Below are 15,094 nucleotides of genomic sequence, written 5' to 3'. Positions count from 1 at the left end.
TGAGGACACCCAGCCTGGGCACCATCCAGTCAGGACATAGACCATCTCCTGTCTTCTCTCCCCTGCCCCAAGGAAAGTGCAGGAGGGCAAAGTGGGGAGCCCTGATGCTAACAGCATGTCACAGGCAGGTGTCTATCAATGTTGACAACTTGTTTTATGAGTGACATTTAGTACAATGCTTAGAAGAAAAAACCTCCCTCAAAAAGTCTAACAAAGGGCTGTGTAAAGACTTATTTGGCACCTCTGTTGGAGAGGACTTCGTAGCCAAATACAGCAGATGTGGGAGGTGCATAGCCAAAGTTTTTATTGGTAATCATCTTTTTGTTCACAGAAGTGGGGCAGTGTTCAAGAGCTGTATGCCAGGCAGAGGTTAGCTTTGTTCTCCTGGGGTTTTTCGTTTATTTTTTTAAGTCCTAAAATGTCTCTGTGGTTTGTTTTTCATTTGGAAAATGGAAATGGCATCTTATGCAGTGCAAATGCACAGAACACCTCCTGAGTGTCAGTTACTGTGGTGTGAGCTGAGGATTCTTAAGAAGTCTCTCAACAACTATCGCAGATAGGTACATTCCCATTTTAATGAGGCTCAGAGAAGTTAGCACTACCAAGCCTGCGTGATTCCGAACTGGGCACTCAAACATCATGCTGGTGGGATACTGGGATATTTGTAAGATGCATGAGAAGCCTTAGGTGCACTCATATCTTGCTAGGTCTTCTGGTCTTCCCTTCATTATAGTTGCTTTATCTCCCCATAATCTTGTTTCTTCAGCCATCTTAGCACATCCTTCACCCTTACCATATAGTGTTGGCAGCTGAAGGATGACCCACAGAGTAAGAGCCGTGAGAGCAGAGACTGTGTCTGGCTTGATCCTGGGAGGTCACCGTATTGATGCTGAACTTAGTGAGGGTTACCACTGGGTTGCCTAAGGAGGGGTGAACCGGCTCAGGTCAGAAACAGAGCAGGTCAGAACTCCCTGCTGATCAGTAGTGGGATCACGCCTGTGAACATAGGCAACTTAGTGCAGCCCTGTCTCTGATTTAATTTAAAAAAAAATTGGCTGGATGTGGTGGCTCACACTTGTAATTCCAACACTTTGGGAAGCCAAGGTGGGCCGATTACTGGAGCTCAAGAGTTCGAGGCCAGCCTGGACAACATGGTGAGCACATTTAAAATAGGATTTTGTGCAGAAAGAGATCATTAGAAATTCATATACTGTGCAACAAGAGTACATGTTCTAGAGGGAGACCTGCCCTAATTAATACCCAGGATAGAAAAATAAGTACAGGGTCTCTACTAAAAATACAAAAAAAATTAGCTGACCATGGTGGTGTGTGCCTGTGGTCCCAACTACTCGGGAGGCTGTGGTGGGAGGATAACTTGAGCCTGGGGAGGGTGGGGAGTGGTGGCGAAGGTTGCAGTGAGCCAAGATCACATCACTGCACTCCAGCCTGGGCAACAGAGTGATATCCTGTCTCAAAAAAAAATTTGATGATGATGATGAAAATAATAATGTTGAAAATGAAAGTGGTATACGCATCATTCATGCGACTGTGATTCCAGGAGGGAGATGCCAGCCCAACTGACCACTGTTTCACGTGGCCTCTCTGCTTCCCCAAGCCATGCTGCTTTCTGAGTGTTCCAGCATGCTGACTCTCAGGGCACTTTTGAGCCACTCATTCATTGAACTAAATTCAGTGACCACTCTTGGATTTGGGGTCGCGATGAAGACGTCTAGCACTTGGAGCATCTCCAGGGTGTCCCACTCCCTGGGATGTCACTGGGCATGGACACCTGGAGTCTCCCTAAATAGTCTATTTACCCCTCACTTGTAACCCAACATCAGCTTCTTTTTGTTCAGTCAGATTCTCCAGCTGAGAGATTTGGGCATTCTCTCTGGGTTCTACGGGTGCTGGTGGCTGAATGAAACGCCCTGATCAAGATCCGGGCTAGACGCTGGCATTGCAGAGCCTGAGCTGTACAGCAGAGTTCCCATATGGTTGGAAGACGAGCCTCAGAGAATTGGGAACGTGTCAGCCAGTCCTACCCAGTGCCAAGTAGCACAGATTTAAAGATTTCTTGATACTCCTAGACAGCTGAGCCGAGATTTTATCATCAGCCACAAACGCAGCCAGCCCATTGCCGCCTTGGCAGCATTTGTGGAATTAATTGGAGCACTGAGCTGACAGGACACCGGTGTGGGAGTATCTAAGAAGTTTCTCTTCAGTGCTTGTGTTGTGTTCTGTGTTGAATTGTGTACCCAAGGTTTCTGGGAGTGAATATTGCCCTCTACTGGGACACTAACATTTTTTATTCAAGCAATCTAGCCAAAAATGTTTCTGTTGACGGCAGTGTTTCTAACATGCTTGGTGGAAACGGAAATATTTGTATTAATGAGGCTGAATATTGAGAGTTATGGGGGGTTTCCCAGTTTCAATGTACTCTTGCCTCCCACCTGCTGTAGGAATGTGAGGGAGTCAAATCTTGTGTGTGTTGTTGGTATTCAAATAATTCACCAGAAACTTTTCCCTGTACTCATTTCTCCCCGGGCAAGTCTCCCTCTAGAACACGTACTCTTGTTGCATGCTATATACGTTTCTGATGATCTCTTTCTGTAGGAAATTCTATTTTAAATGTGCTAATGGAATCTTATTTTAAAGCAAAGTCTCCTTTTCTAAAATCACTCCTAATATAGTTATGATTTGTAATTGTTAGTACTCCAAACCCAAATTTCTCTCTATTGGTAAACCTTATAGTAATCTTATAGTCCTTGGGACCGCTAAAATTATTTTAGTGTAATAGAACTAAATGGTGAATACATTGCCAAAAATTTTACTTTACATTCTACAGGAATTAGCAAGTAAGGCACTTTGAGTTTGTTAGGGCAATGGTTTTCCACAGTGACCCACAGTTATAAATCACCTTATAGAGCAATACAACTTACCTGTATGAATTTGTAAATAAGTATTTAGACATACACATAGTAATGAAACAAAACTCTTAAATTGATTTACTTTGTGCAGTACACTTTGATATTTTCTATTCTTTTTGCTTTCTTATTTCCTCCTTCCCTCCCTCTTATTTATTTATTTATTTATTTATTTATTTATTTATTTATTTATTTTGAGACACGGTCTCACTCTGTCGCCCAAGCTGTGGTACAGTGGTGCAGTCACAGCTCACTGCAACCTCCACCTCCAAGACTCAAGTGATCCTCCCACCTAAGCCTCCCTAGTGGCTAATCCCTCCCTCTTCTTTTTTTTTTTTTTTAAGACGCTCTGTTGCCCAGGCTGGAGTGCAGTGGCACTCACTGCCACCTCCGCCTCCCGGGTTCAAGTGATTGTCCTGCCTTAGCCTCCTGAGTAGCCGGGACTACAGGCGTGTGCTACCACTCCCAGCTAATTTTTTGTATTTTTAGTAGAGATGGAGTTTCACCGCGTTAGCCAGGATGGTCTCAATCTCCTGACCTCGTGATCTACTCACCTCAGCCTCCCAAAGTGCTGGGATTATAGGCATGAGCCACCGTGCCCGGCTCCTCCCTCTTCACGATCCACCAAAATCAGTTATCATCTACTATCCCACAATTTGAAACACTGCATTAGGGGTAAAGGTTTTCAGCTATCTCCACCCCTTCCTTTCTGGTGTGTGTATATGTTTTCTTTTCTTTCTTTTTTAAAGAAATAATGCCAGATAACAGAACAGAAGAAACATAAAGGGCTTAAATTCCCAGCCTTTAGGACAAACAGACCTCTAAGAAGTGCCTTCCATGAGTGACTTACCCTGAGGCACTGTGGGAAAGTCCTTCTCAGTGTACTTGAGGGTGTCATTACAACTCCCCTAATAAAAGTCCCCTACAGAACTACCTCTGCCATGGCTTGGGAATAGCATTATGTAATAATAAATCATATTGTAATAATAAATTTTTATGTATTTATTTTTGAGACAGAGTCTCACTCTGTTGCCCAGGCCAGAGTGCAGTGGCACGATCTTGGCTCACTGCAACCTCCGCCTCCCAGGTTCGAGCAGTTCTCCTGCCTCAGCCTCCCGAGTAGCTGGGATTACAGGCATGCGCCACCACACCCAACTAATTTTGTATTTTTAGTAGAGATGGGGTTTCACCGTGTTGGCCAGGCTAGTTTCGAACTCCTGACCTCAAGTGATCCACCCGCCTCGGCCTCCCAAAGTGCTGGGATTACAGGCATGAGCCACCGCACCCGGCCATAAATATTTATTAAGCACTTAGTGTGATTCAGATAGACTCAGTGCTGTGTGTGCACTGTCTCCTTAAATCCTCACAACCACCCTGTGGGACAGGTAGCGTGATTTACCCTGAGTAAAGGAAGGTGAGGCTTACAAGGTCACAAACAGAATGCTTGCTGATTGAGCTGAGTTCTTAGCCACACCTTCATGCCAGTGCTCTTATCAGAACAGCTCCCTTTTCTTTTTTTTCTCCTTTTCTTTTTCTTTCTGAGACAGGGTCTTGCTCTGTTGCCCAGGCTGGAGTGCAGTGGTGTGATCTCAGCTCACGAAGCCTCAACCTCCCAGGCTGAAGCAATCCTCCTACCTCAGCCTCCCGAGTAGCTGAGACTACAGTAGGCACACACCACCACTCCCAGCTTATTTTTGTAGAGGTGGGGTTTCACCATGTTGCCCAGGCTGGTCTTGAACTCCTGGGCTTGAGATCCCCTGCCTCAGCCTCCCAAAATACTGGGATTACAGGTGTGAGCCACTGCACCTGGCCTCACTTTTCTTAAGCATGTATTTGAGAATGGTGGAACACTTTGCCCTGCTTTATTCACGTGTGGTTGACAGAAATTCATTGACCTCTTCTGTACCCTGGGCACTTTGCTAGGCACTGAGGATAGACTCAGGAACAACGTGGTCCCATTGCACAACCATCATGCAGTTTGACAGGGATGGGGACAGCTTGGCAAGGAGACCCCAGAGGGAGTGGGGCAGGTGGCTGGCCACCCCTGACAGGCTGCCTCCACTCTGGTATGTCCTTGGTCCTCTGCTCCTGTGAGTGCTGTAGAGGGGAGGGGTGGGGAGTGGGGGCCACAAGGGCCAGTTGCCACTGACCATTTGCTCATATATATATATGTGTATATATATATATATGCATATATATATGTGTATATATATACATATGCATATATATATATGTGTATATATATATATGCATATATATGTGTATATATATGCATATATATATGTGTATATATATATGCATATATATATGTGTATATATATATGCATATATATATGTGTATATATATATGCATATATATATGTGTATATATATATGCATATATATATGTGTATATATATATACATATATATATGTGTATATATATATATACATATATATATGTGTATATATATATACACATATATATTGTGTATATATATATACATATATATATTGTGTATATATATATGTGTATATATATATATATATATACACAAACCCTGAAGGAAGTATTGGCCAGCTCTGTGATAACTAATGCACTTACGAGTCCCTTTATAAGGTCACTAAGGGAGTAGTTTTTCTTTTCCATGGTTGTCCTCATTGGGGGTACAAGAGAAGAATTAACATTTCTCTAATATGAGTCAGATTATTCTATTATCCAAAAGAGAGAGTCTAGGAAGTAATTTATTAATTATTATTGAGATGGGGTCTCACTCTGTCACCCAGGCTGGGGTGCAGTGGCAAGATCTTAGCTCACTGCAGCCTCCATCTCCCAGGCTCAAGTTATCCTCCTACTTCAGCCTCCTGAGTAGCTGGGACTACAGGTGCACACTACTGTGCCAGGCTAATTTTTTTTGTATTTTTTTAGTAGAGACAGTGTTTCGCCATGTTGCCCAGGCTGGCGGAACTTCTGAGCTCAGGAGATCCACCCATCTTGGCCTCCCAAAGTGCTGGGATTACAGGCGTGAGCCACCACTCCCAGCCGTTCATTAATTTAAATGAAAAAGAACACATGGAAGGTTCAGAATGATGAAAGTTTTCTGTTTATTTGGGCTCTTGGTTTCTATTCCCCCTGGATCTGCCTATTCTCAGCCTCATATTGCTCACTTGGCTGTATGAAGCCTCGCTTCTGAGGTTGTCTCTTTTCCCTACATTGGTTGAGTCTGCAGAGAAAAACACCTCATGCACTGTTTTGTGCTGGCATTAGTTACCTGAAAACTTTCAAATAACCCTGATCTGCCCGGATGAGATAAACTGAGAGCAAACACTGACTGCCAAGCCCTGGCTACTCAGAGAGGATAGACAGCAGCCACAGCCCCCAGGAGCTTATTAGAGATGCAGGCCCAGGGTTCACACTCTGCATTCCAGCAAGACCCCAGGTGATTCAGTGTGTACGCTAGAGCTTAAGAAGCCCTGGGCTAGGCCAACCTGTACTCTTCCCAAGTGTGGAGAGAAGCACCCCAGGATGCCGTTTGTTCTTGTCCATTCCCAGTTGCCCGAGGCACATGCCTGTCAGTGGGAGCAAAGGCTCCCTGCTCCCCCAACACCCACCAGCGCTCACTGACTAGCTCATCTGCTTTCCTAAAACTCAAATATACATTTACATAAGTATCTGGGTTGAATTCAACATTTGTCAAAAACAGGCTTATTAGGTTATGGCTGAAACACAATGAATGATACATATTTAAGGTATACAATTTGATACGTTTTGACACGTGTCTACCAGTGAACCCACAGCCACAGTCATGATGATAAACATCCGTCACCCACTGACGTTCTCCATTTCATTCTCTGTGTCCCATCGAATTCTCCCTGCCATCCCTAGGCAATGACTATCTGCATTCTGTCACTATAGGCAAGCTTGCGTTTTCTAGAATTGTACATACACAAATGGAATCATACACTATGACCTCTTTTTTGTTATTTATTTTGAGATTTATCATGAGTACTTTGTGTACTGTATCAATAATATCTTATTGCTGAGTAATATTCCATTGTATGAATATAACATAGTTTATATACTTGTTGATTTTTCAGAAACGGGGGGTTGTTTCTACTGTCTCACAGTTGCATAGGCCAGAAAGTTCTGGGCCGGCTTTTTCTGGTCTAAGATGTGATTTCAGGCAGTGGTGGAGCTGGCATCAGACAGCCGCTCTCCACAGCCCAGTTCTCAGGTGCCCCGACCATGCATCCCAGATGAGCCTTCCCGAAAAGGGACGCCTGCTCTCCCAAAGGCTGCAGGCTAAAAGGACACACTGCTGCCTTTGGGAGCTACCATAGGTAGGAATCTCTGTCCCTTCCTGAGAGCAGACCAAGGCACGGGTCCATGAGGTGACCTGCCCATGGCCGGCAGCTGCACAAGCCCGTTGCCTTCCTGTGCTCTTCCTCCTGTTTCTTGCAGAGTTCTTGCCCAGTATTGCCAGCATCAGTGTCAGCCCTCTGATGGAAAGGAAGTCCACTGCTGGTGCCCTGTGAGAGCGCAAAGCCTCCCTGGGCCCAGCCTGAGTCTTTTCTCAGGGAATGGGGAGAGCAGCAGGTTTGGGGTGGTGGGGATGCAGGTTTGTATCAGTGGTGCATCCTTGGATGACAGAGTGATTCAGGGTGAGGAATCAGTTTCTTACATGCTCCCAAGGTTGACCTTGGCCTCTGTGTGCTACACAGACCCTTGTTTAGTGTCATAAACCACAGCACCCACCTAACACTCTGGGAAATGATTTTTGTTTTGCAGGCTCTCCTAGCAGGCATGCGGAACCGTGAGAACAGCTCGCCCTGCCAAGGCAATGGTGAGCAGGCGGGCAGGGGCAGGAGCCTGGGCTCTGTGTGGCCTGGAGAGGAGGAGCCCTGCAACGATGCCACCACCCCTTCCTACAAGAAGCCTCTGTATGGCATCTCGCACAAGATCATGGAGAAGAAGAATCCTCCCTCGGGGGACCTGCTAAACATGTACGAGCTCTTTGAGAAGGCAAACGCCAGCAACAGCCCCTCGTCGCTGCGGCTCGTGAATGAGCCACAGAAGCGGGACTGTGGCAACACCGGGGCAGGCACTGACAACGACCCCAACATCTACTTCCTGATCCAGAAGATGTTCTACATGCTGAACACCCTCACGTCCAACATGTCCCAGCTGCACAGCAAGGTGGACCTGCTCTCCCTTGAGGTGAGCCGCATCAAGAAGCAGGTGAGCCCCACTGAGATGGTGGCCAAATTCCAGCCGCCCCCTGAGTACCAGCTCACAGCCGCGGAGCTCAAGCAGATCGTGGACCAGAGCCTGTCAGGGGGGGACCTGGCCTGCCGCTTGCTGGTGCAGCTCTTCCCCGAGCTCTTCAGCGACGTGGACTTCTCCCGGGGCTGCAGTGCCTGTGGCTTTGCGGCCAAGCACAAGCTGGAGTCGCTGCACCTGCAGCTCATCCGCAACTATGTGGAGGTCTACTACCCCTCGGTGAAGGACACGGCTGTGTGGCAGGCCGAGTGCCTGCCCCAGCTGAACGACTTCTTCAGCCGCTTCTGGGCCCAGCGGGAAATGGAGGACAGCCAGCCCAGTGGCCAGGTCGCCAGCTTCTTTGAGGCAGAGCAGGTGGACCCCGGCCACTTCCTGGACAACAAAGACCAGGAGGAGGCCCTGTCTCTTGACCGGAGCAGCACCATCGCCTCAGACCACGTGGTGGACACGCAGGACCTCACCGAGTTCCTGGACGAAGCCTCCTCACCAGGCGAGTTTGCCGTCTTCCTCCTCCACCGGCTCTTCCCCGAGCTCTTCGACCACCGCAAGCTGGGTGAACAGTACAGCTGCTACGGGGACGGTGGAAAGCAGGAGCTGGACCCGCAGCGGCTGCAGATCATCCGCAACTACACGGAGATCTACTTCCCTGACATGCAGGAGGAGGAGGCCTGGCTGCAGCAGTGTGCCCAGCGCATCAACGACGAGCTCGAGGGCCTGGGGCTGGACGCGGGCAGTGAAGGTGACCCCCCGCGTGATGACTGCTACGACTCCTCCAGTCTGCCCGACGACATCTCAGTGGTCAAGGTGGAGGACAGCTTCGAGGGCGAGCGGCCGGGTCGCCGCTCCAAGAAGATCTGGCTGGTGCCCATCGACTTCGACAAGTTAGAGATCCCCCAGCCTGACTTCGAGGTGCCCGGCGCCGACTGCCTGCTCAGCAAGGAGCAGCTACGCAGCATCTACGAGAGCAGCCTGTCCATCGGCAACTTCGCCTCGCGCCTGCTGGTGCACCTGTTCCCCGAGCTCTTCACGCACGAGAACCTGCGCAAGCAGTACAACTGCAGCGGCTCCCTGGGCAAGAAGCAGCTGGACCCCTCCCGCATCAAGCTCATCCGCCACTACGTGCAGCTGCTCTACCCACGCGCCAAAAACGACCGCGTCTGGACCCTGGAGTTCGTGGGCAAACTGGATGAGCGCTGCCGGCGCCGGGACACGGAGCAAAGGCGCTCCTACCAGCAGCAGCGCAAGGTCCACGTGCCGGGCCCTGAGTGCAGAGACTTGACCAGCTATGCAATCAACCCCGAGAGGTTCCGGGAGGAGTTTGAGGGGCCCCCGCTGCCCCCCGAGAGGAGCAGCAAGGACTTTTGCAAGATCCCCTTGGACGAGCTGGTGGTCCCCTCGCCTGACTTCCCGGTGCCTTCTCCCTACCTGCTGTCTGACAAGGAGGTGCGTGAGATCGTGCAGCAGAGCCTCTCTGTGGGCAACTTTGCCGCCCGGCTCCTCGTCCGCCTGTTTCCCGAACTCTTCACCGCCGAGAACCTCCGGCTGCAGTACAACCATTCCGGGGCTTGCAACAAGAAGCAACTGGACCCCACGCGGCTGCGGCTCATCCGCCACTACGTGGAAGCCGTCTACCCGGTGGAGAAGATGGAGGAGGTGTGGCATTACGAATGTATCCCCAGCATCGATGAGAGGTGCCGCCGCCCCAACAGGAAAAAATGCGACATCCTCAAGAAAGCAAAGAAAGTGGAGAAGTGAAGGCCTGTGACCTGCCCAGAGATTCGGGGTCACCAGAGGCTGAGCGATGGGCACCCTTGGGACTGAGCAATACTTGGGAGCACGCCTATGGCATCCACAGACAGGCACCTTATGTCCGTGGGGAGTGGCTTACTACATTTGCACACGTAAACACCCACCCAACCGCAAGAAAGAAGCCTTGAGTTTGGTCTCTTGTACTTACAACTTCTGTCCTATGTGCCCCGGCGGGGCAGCCTGAGTGTGGGGAGAGCAAGCTGTGAGGGCAGGGACCAGAGGTTAGGGGTCCTCTCTCCCTGGTTGTGCCCTCCCCAGCCCCTCACAGCTTAAAATGCAAACCCAGCAACTCTCTTGCCCCTCTTCCCATGTTTTACATCTTCCATTTTGACCCATTTTTTTTTTTAATTAAAAAGAAACCCTTAAAAAAAATCATTGGGCTCTTTGGGGGCCATTTTACTTAGAAAAAAAATCTCTTTAAAAGTGCCATGTTCGTGCACAGTGGCTAATCATAGCTTCAGGTGGCATGGATACTGATTTTACTGACCTTGTTTTTTACATCTGATTTTGGAAGAGTCAAGATGCCCCTTGGATGGCAGTAGAGGGGATGGAATAGTGCGAAGTCCTTTACGACCACATGCAAGTTTTCCCTTCTGCTCTGGTGCCTGGGAAGGCTTCCGTTCAGCTTGGCCTGTCCTTCAGGCGCGTTGGTAGAATGTTGTGTCACTCTTTAGGCGAGAACACTGGATGATGATGATATGAATGTAGACAGCCGTGGAAACACGTTCGTAGTGTCTCCATCTGAGCCGTGTCCTTCCACTGCCCCCATTCCTTCTCCATACGTGGTTGCTGGTTGGAGGAAGTGGACATGTTTCCTTGGAAAACAGTGCAGGGGCTTTTGGCTTCTTGTTAGATTTAAGGGTGGGCCTCTTGAGCTCACCATGAACTGTTTACTTTTCCGTGTGTGTATTTGTACAAAATCCAGGTTCCGGGAGCTTTGTGGTGACTTCCCCAGACCTCAGTGTTAGCTCCTCCAGGCAGCACTACATCCTCATTCCTCAGGGTGGGCCCAGGTCTGGGCCCCTCTTGGGGATACCAGGCATTGGAAGGACACAGGCCATTTTAGATGGGGTACACATGTCCCTTCCCAGGGTCCACTCAGAACTTTCCTCTTGGACTCTCTAGAAGGTCCTGCTGTCCTATACCTGGCCACCCCCTGCCTTGGGGGGCACATGTCTTCGTTCCCTCCCGACTGGGAATGTCAGGCTCCTGCAGGCCAGCTGCATGCTCTCTAGGAGCACCAACTGGGAAATTCCCTGACAGGTAAAGTCCTTTAAAATGATACTTTTACCTACCTAACTCTGGGGGCCAAATGCTTAAGAGGGAAAGGAAACAGTCGAATGCAAACAATGTCATACCAGAGTCCTGGAAAATTTATTGAATCACACAGGGTAGTCATAGAACCCCTGTGGGATGGCTTAATATTTTGCTACTTTAAAATGCAGAGATAACAGAAACAATCTGAATTTTCTTCATTCAGCTGATAAGGACTTCAGTTCCAGTGGCTGTATGACATAATTTTGCCTGTACCCAGGAGCATTTTTTAAAATACAGGATTTTAAAAGCAATGTTAAGTTGCTGATCTAACTAGTAAATTTGCTCCTAAGTGTCATTTACAGATTATTTCTGTTGAAACTGCAAGCAGATTTAGAAAGGCACAGGGACTGAATGACTCTCTGTCTTACACAGCTACTCATGCACACACGCACTGCTTACTAAAAGCTGAAGTGAGATGAAGGGGGCCTACACGAATAACAAGTTCAACTTCTTTGTGCCTGGAAAGGAGGGACTGGAGCAGCCAGGAGACTCACTTTCCCCCCTCGCTTGGGCCCTTCTCTATGCCTTAGTCTCTCCAGCACATGCACACAGCATGCACACACACGCACCCTACCCAAAGACAGCTGTGGCCCTCTCCCACCACCTCCCCCTTCCCACCGCTGGTTGTTGGGGGCTGGAGGCGGGAGGTCCCATGGAATTTGTTCTGGTTTCTAGGATGTAAACAAGAGGACTCCAAGCCATGAATTGCCCTGCTTTCTAGAGGGTGGAATGTTGACCCTGCAACTTTAGAAGCACAATCATTTATTAATAATTTTTTTGAAACTCCTATCTACCCCTGTTAGAGAAATCAACAGGTTCTAGGAATTAAATATGTCTCTTTGTAACCCAGAGCATGTTCAATTTTTGGAAACCGTGTTTCAGTGATTTTCTTAATACCTTACATGTGTAGGGCATCTTCCCCCGGAATCTCACAGTCCCTTTCTGTGAAGAGAAGTGGACACACGTGGGAACTCTTAGCATCTCTGGACTGTCGTCAGGAGACGCCTGCAGGTCCTTGCCCTGTCTGTATGGTGTCCTCACTTCTCCATCCATACAGGTGGCTCCAGTGGGCATTTTTTTATTTTAAATTTTTTACATGAAGCAATAGAAGTACAAAATACTTATTTTTTCAAAATTTAATGTGTTCCATGAAACCTGTTGGCAATCCCTTTCCTTCCCCCACATCTAAATTCTTTGGTTTTTAGTTGTTTGTTTTTTGGACTTTTTTTTTTGGCCTTGTATCCCAAGGACTAGAAGATTAGCACAGACACGTTTTGATGTTGAATGAACTAGAAAGTCACAGTAGGTGGTAGTCTTCATTGATTTCTCTGTAAGTTTTTAAAGAATGTATGAAGATAGTCACGAATGTACTGCGTGTTCGCATCCCCTTTCAGTTCACCTTGGCTGTGTCTACAGGACAACAAATGTTTGACAGGGAATAAAGTCGTGTCTGGTGTCATTTGCGCTAGCGTGCCCCTCCCCTTTCGGTGTTGGCTCCAAACCTTCCTTTCCTTTTATGTTTGTGGGGAGTGGGGAACCACATCAGCAGCAATCATCAACCAACCAACCAATGGGATCTACTTAGTGGTGAATAGATTGGCTATTTAATTGGTAAAAGTTGCTGGTCTGACCACACCACAGCATGACCACTGGGTTCATTTAGAGATGGCCTCTGTTTCCAACGTTCCCCCCAAATGTTTGCTTCTTTCCCAGTCAAGAGGGGATCTCGAGACTCCCGAGTGGAGGTCGTGAGCTTGCACCCCACCTGGCTGTGTAGATAGACTGTACAGATACATGAAGTGGGGGTGGGGCCCAAGGGGCTATTACTGCTGTTTGGAAATACTTGCCTCTCGTAGATCCAGCCTTAATGTTTTTCTGACATCCTAGTAATAGCAGACTCTGCACAAAGTGGATATCAGACTTAATACTGTGAGGAGACAAAATAATGAGAATAGTTTTACCAAAGATAATGAAATCTCGCATCATGTCTGCATTTTACCATAGATTGGAGTGCATCCTTAGGAAACTGAATGTAACAAAAACCCAGGACATTTTTGGAAATTGTATGCTCTCTAGCAACTTTGTGTGAATTTTTATACAAACACTGTTTTATGAGTTATATAAAATGTTATAAAAATAGAAAAACATGGTCTCGTAACATATTATTTTCTTAGAGCACTGGTCTCTCAGAATATGTCTTGGTCTATTTGTCTTTGTGCGTGGCCTCCTCACCCACCTCCCAGGGAAGAACGTGAATATTCCGGGGGATTTCAGCTTCTGGGGCTTCCATACTCTACGTGTCAGGGGTACAGCTCACAGGATTTCAGTTTGGCCACAGCTGAATGAATGAGAAATTGCCAGATAAATCCTCCAAACCATTTCTCCACAAACCACTTCCTGGCCATGTAGTGGGAGGCTTGTTTGACCTTTTTTAACCTTTCCTGGTCAGGTGCCAGGCCAGTCCTGCAAAGCCAGCAGAGTTTCATTTTCATTTAACCGCCTTTTTTTTTTCACTTTGGATCAAATGGGTTTTAGTTTCCCCCCGCTCCAACCCTGCTAGAGTGCAGTGGTATAATCATGGCTCACTGCAGCCTCGACTTCCTGGGCTCAAGTGATCTTCCTGCCATAGCCTCCTAAGTAGCTGGGACTACAGGCCCACACTACCATGCCTGGCTAGTTTTATTATTGTAGAGATGTGACCTCAGCATGTTACCCAGGCTGGTTTCAAACCAGTGGCCTCAAGTAATCCTCCCACCTCAACCCCCAAAAGTATTGGGATTACTGGTGTGAGCCACTGTGCCCGGCCTCATGTATTATTATTTGTAAAAAGGGATGTTTTCCCTCACCTTCTCTTCTCTTTGGCTAATTATAAATCATTAAACTTAATATTTTATAGTAATAATTAGGTCAGGTGCGTTGGCTAACACCTGTAATCGTAACACTTTGGGAGGCCAAGGTGGGTGGATCACCTGAAGTCAGGAGTTTGAGACCAGCCTGGCCAACATGGTGAAACCCCGTCTCTACTAAAAATATAAAAATTAGCCAGGCATGGTGATGCATGCCTGTGATCTCAGCTACTTGGGAGGCTGAGGTGGGAGAATCGCTTGGACGTGGGAGGCAAAGTTGCAGTGAGCCGAGATCATGCCACTGTACTCCAGCCTGGGCAACAGAAACTCTGTCTCAAGGAAAAAAATATATATATTTATATATTTTTAAATATATATAATATTATATATATATATATATATAAAAAACATATAGAGTAAAAATTCTATCTCAAGATGTCAGAGAAACTTCTTTGGCCCAGGGATCAGAAGATATAAAGTAGTTGGTGGCTCGTGATTGAAACACTTACTACAGTGAGTATTTGCTTATTTGATAGCCTTGAAATCTATACAGCCAGCACATCTGTGCTGTAAACCTTCTCAGCAGGTGTGCCTTGGTTGGGTGCTGGACCTGAACCTCCAAATGCTAAATCCACTAGCCAGTTTAAGCAAGAAGTGAGGAAAAGCTAAATTCTTTGAGACTCTTGTGGCTGTGGGTATCTTTGTTTTCTTCCAAAAAGAACATTCACAGAGTATTTCAGTGAGAGTATACTTGTAAGATCTAGTTCTCAGAAATAAGAACTCGACACCAGATTATCATGATCATTGGAATGGTGAAATGCAGTGGACTCTAAGGAGCTTTCAGATAAGTCTGGAATATCTGGGCCGGCGTGGTGGCTCACACCTGTAATCTCAGCACTTTGGGAGGCTGAGGCGGGAGGATCACTTGAGGTCAGGAG

At 47.4% G+C, this 15,094-nt stretch overlaps 1 protein-coding gene across 1 annotated transcript in view; it reads left to right on the top strand.

The window, feature by feature from the left end:
• BEND3 (BEN domain containing 3) overlaps positions 1 to 13,455 on the top strand; it is a 50,306-nt gene extending 36,851 nt beyond the window's left edge. The window contains exon 4 of the mRNA XM_031012601.3: positions 7,693 to 13,455. Within this exon, the coding sequence (XP_030868461.2) occupies positions 7,693 to 9,939 (2,247 nt within the window). The 3' untranslated portion in view covers positions 9,940 to 13,455. The remainder of the gene's footprint in view (positions 1 to 7,692) is intronic.
• Positions 13,456 to 15,094: the final 1,639 nt, after the last annotated feature.

Source organism: Gorilla gorilla, chromosome 5 (assembly GCF_029281585.2).
Source record: "Gorilla gorilla gorilla isolate KB3781 chromosome 5, NHGRI_mGorGor1-v2.1_pri, whole genome shotgun sequence".
Classification (NCBI taxonomy): domain Eukaryota; kingdom Metazoa; phylum Chordata; class Mammalia; order Primates; family Hominidae; genus Gorilla; species Gorilla gorilla.
Note: the sequence above shows the minus strand (reverse complement) of the source record. Positions and strands in the feature narration are given on the sequence as shown.